General features: G+C 45.2%; 1 protein-coding gene across 1 annotated transcript in view; it reads left to right on the top strand.

Moving 5' to 3' along the window:
* Window positions 1-3537, top strand: part of ERC1 (ELKS/RAB6-interacting/CAST family member 1) — a 267410-nt gene extending 263873 nt beyond the window's left edge. The window contains exon 19 of the mRNA XM_026052172.1: window positions 2994-3537. Coding sequence (XP_025907957.1) covers window positions 2994-3131 — 138 coding nt within the window. The 3' untranslated portion in view covers window positions 3132-3537. The remainder of the gene's footprint in view (window positions 1-2993) is intronic.
* The last annotated feature ends 16 nt before the right edge of the window (window positions 3538-3553 follow it).

Here is a 3553-nt window from a genome sequence, read left to right as displayed (position 1 = left end):
CTGATGCCTGGGGTTATTCCTCCCCAGGTGCAGGACCCTGCACTTGTCCTTATTGAACCTCATGAGGTTCCTCTCTGCCCAAATTGCAGACGTTGCAGGGTTCCTGCGTGGAGGATTACCAGTAGGGTCCTTTCAGGCCACCCAACCTCCTTTCCGTTTCGAAGGTGAAACCCTTCGAGATGTTTTGWTTCATGTCTGGTGATTCCTCAACAGGCTTTGTCCTGTCCTGGGCTTTCACCTGGAAGGCCGCGGGAGCCATCCCTGCTCCGGTGGCAGCCGGCGGGCGCGCGGTGACGCTTTCCCTGCTAACACTGCCCTCTCCTGGCCCTGCTCTCTCAGGCCGGGAGCTGAGGGCATGGTGGAAGCGAAGGAGAAAAGCATCGTGTGCCTCTTCTCCATGGCTTCCTCTCTCCCCTAACCTCCAGCTACTTACACCCTTCTGATCAGGATGGCCATGAGATCTGCCGCTGGGCCCAGGGAGCCCGGGGAAGCCGGCCCTTGTGGCTGGATGCTCAAACCAAGCGTGCGCGTTTGCCACGAGGAGGTGCTTTGTGGGCTGCTTCAGCCAGGGCCGCGGGAGCAGCCGGGGTCCGCCAGACRGAGCAGCCTGAGAGGCAGCACATCATTCCTGCCCTTTCACACCCGGCACCGCTCCTCGCTGGCTCTCGTGGCTCTTCCAGCCCTGTGTGCCGACAGGATCTCTCCCAGGCTTATCCGTCCCTTGCAAGTTGCCGACTAATAATTCTGCCGGGGTGCTGGAACCGAGTTCATCTCATATCCACAGCATGCTGTTCCCGAGCCTTAACGGGGCTGCTCCTGAACCCCCTCTCTCCTCCCTTTCTCCCCTGAGTGCTTTTACAAAGCCCGGAGTCCTCCCCTCCCTATCGTTTTCCCCACTTCCATAGCTCATGTCGCCCTGAGAAGCGGGATCGGGTTGCTCTTGCATTGTGATTCTTGGCATAAGCCCCTCTCAAATTCGTACAGCCGGTCAGCGAGTACAGCAGCCACCAGCAACAAAGCACATAAGAACAGATTAAACTAACAGTCTGCATGCAGAGCCCAAATAATTTACTGTATGTTACTTTACCTAGTAAAGGGAATAGTGCAGCAAGCTTACTGTTTTAATTTCCTTTCTCTCACTTTGTAGAAGTCTATGCTATAGCTTCCTAAAAATGCTTTTGTATTTATTCTGTAGTCGTTCCTAGGTTCTTTGTTTTTATGTGGCATTCCTTGCAGTATCTCTGGTAATCCCAGAACCATCTCCTGTGCCTTGCTTGATGCCATCACTGAAGAGAGTCATTCTGTTGTACATGTAAAAGTTCGTAATTTGCAAAAACTATTGTAAAAGTTTACAATGGGGTAAATTGGATGTAGAGCTATATATAACCTTTCCCACTGCATGGTATTCTTACTAAGGCAAACACAAAGCTGTTKTCCTGATGCCTGACAGGTCTGTCTGCTTGTATAATGAGTAATGTTACAGAAGTACAAAATATAAGTCAAACTCATATAGCAGTGATCAACTTTCCCTCCATGGATGAAAAATTCCAATTTCACATTCTTTCCATGTCGCATATGGACACCGTACAGTTCCAATAAAAATCTATCAGCACAGTAGAAATAGCATATTAATAACCTGAGGATAAAAAGAAAAAATGTTGCAGGATGGTCAGATACTACTAGAAACTCAAAACACTGAAATTTTAAAACTCAGCTTCAAAAATAGATAAGCTGGTTGTGACAGTTGCTCAAAATAGCAAAGGACTTTGAGTGCAAAAGCTTAGAGTAAACTTCAGAATCCATCTGAGAATTGCATGTACCCACTACAAACATGCTTATATTCACAGCGAATAGATTTTGTTGGAATAAACTAGAYCCCTGGAAAAGCAGATGATTTGGGTTTTTTCTTCTTCTTGAATATGTAGCTTATGAAAGTGGTGCATGTTCAAAAGCTTGTCCAGCTTATCTGACTGCATCATCTGGGTAATAAGATGCTGCTTTTCCTTGTTCTGTTAGCTCCTTATACCACTGTGACTACAGTAATCCCTAAAATACCTGCACAAATTGCAGCCTTACTTAGGGTTTTGCCCAGCTCACAGACTAGCAGGGATTTTATCAATTCCCCGTCAGATAAATAGGTTACTAAAGGCAGATGTTTTCTGCTCTTCATTACAATTCTGTGGGCCCCTAGTTATGGCAGTGGTATTAGACTCAGAACTAGACAGTGTATTCACAGATACTCCAACATGTGTGGTAAGTTTGTAATGCCATTGCTGAAAAAAAATAGTTTATAGACTATACAAAGAATGAATGAGACAGTCTCATTTTGAACCAAATTCCGACCAGAATGGTAGTAATCTGAACAGTGAATAATCAAATAGAAAGCTTATATTTAGTAAACAAAAATGTGCATGTTCTACCACAACTATGCTTATGTCTGAGTTAGAAAGTCTAATCTCTGAGCAAAATTAGTATTTCCTTAGAAAACTTAGAATTCTGGTTGAGAGGGAATGTAGCTTTTTCTATTGATTTCATACAAGTAAATTCTGTCATTCGTRTGTAAAAGTCAACTTGTTTAAAATAGCTAGTATGCTAGCAAAATGCCGTGTTTCTTCCGGAATTCAAGTTGCTTTCAGCAGAGTATTCTACAGAGGAAGCTTTTCTAGATAGTTATCATGAAACGATTTATTCTGGAACAGTTAAGCCACTTAGCATCCCCATGTTGACATGACCCTAACTGGGAAGGTCACAAGCCCGGTCCCTGTAGAGTGAAAATGTGAAACAAAGAGCAGGGACTTGGCTGGCATCTGCAGGCCAGGGAAGAGAGTCACCAAGGAAAGACGTCAATCCTGTTAAGTGCCCAGCATGATAGATTCCTGCCAGCTCCCTTCCTGAAAACACTGTTTCAATTTAATACTGGGCTTCCTGGGCAAGGCTTGTGATGAGCGCGTTTAATAGCAGTGATTAAAGGGGACTGTGTTTGTCTCTTGCAGCTTCAAAGCGAGTTAGAAAAGGGTGAGAAGGAAAGCGTGGAGCTGCAGGAGTTTGCCAATGCCATCCTACAGCAGATAGCTGATCACTGCCCCGACATCCTGGAGCAAGTCGTCAACGCGCTCGAGGAGTCGTCATGACCGCGGGCAGCGGCCCCGCCGGAGCAAGCGCAGCCCGTGGCCAAGCCCCGCCAGTCCAAGGAGTCATGAGAACGGAGAGGAACGCGAAAGACAGCAAACGGAACAGAAACTTCTGGTGCACCTTTTACAAAGAAAACATAAGCAAAAAAAAAGAAAAAAAACCTCTAAAAACTCCGTGCTCCCTAGATTCTTCCAATCTATGGTTAATCGGTCATGTTTGCATCCATCTTTTCACTGCCTTTCTACTTTGTAATCTGTTGATTTTGTCCCTGGTGTTATGACTTTTATACAGTTAAGCAGAGCTCTTCCAAGTCTTTTAAACAAAGGAGAGGAGTCACTGAATGCAAGTAGCTCTAATTGAGGTGGAAGGGTAGCCTTTGCCTTTTATTCATTTATTGCTTTTTTTTTTTTTTTTTTTTTTT

Source organism: Nothoprocta perdicaria, unplaced genomic scaffold, assembly GCF_003342845.1.
Source record: "Nothoprocta perdicaria isolate Ctin4 unplaced genomic scaffold, notPer1 scaffold_84, whole genome shotgun sequence".
Classification (NCBI taxonomy): domain Eukaryota; kingdom Metazoa; phylum Chordata; class Aves; order Tinamiformes; family Tinamidae; genus Nothoprocta; species Nothoprocta perdicaria.
This window is presented reverse-complemented; position numbering and strand designations above follow the sequence as displayed.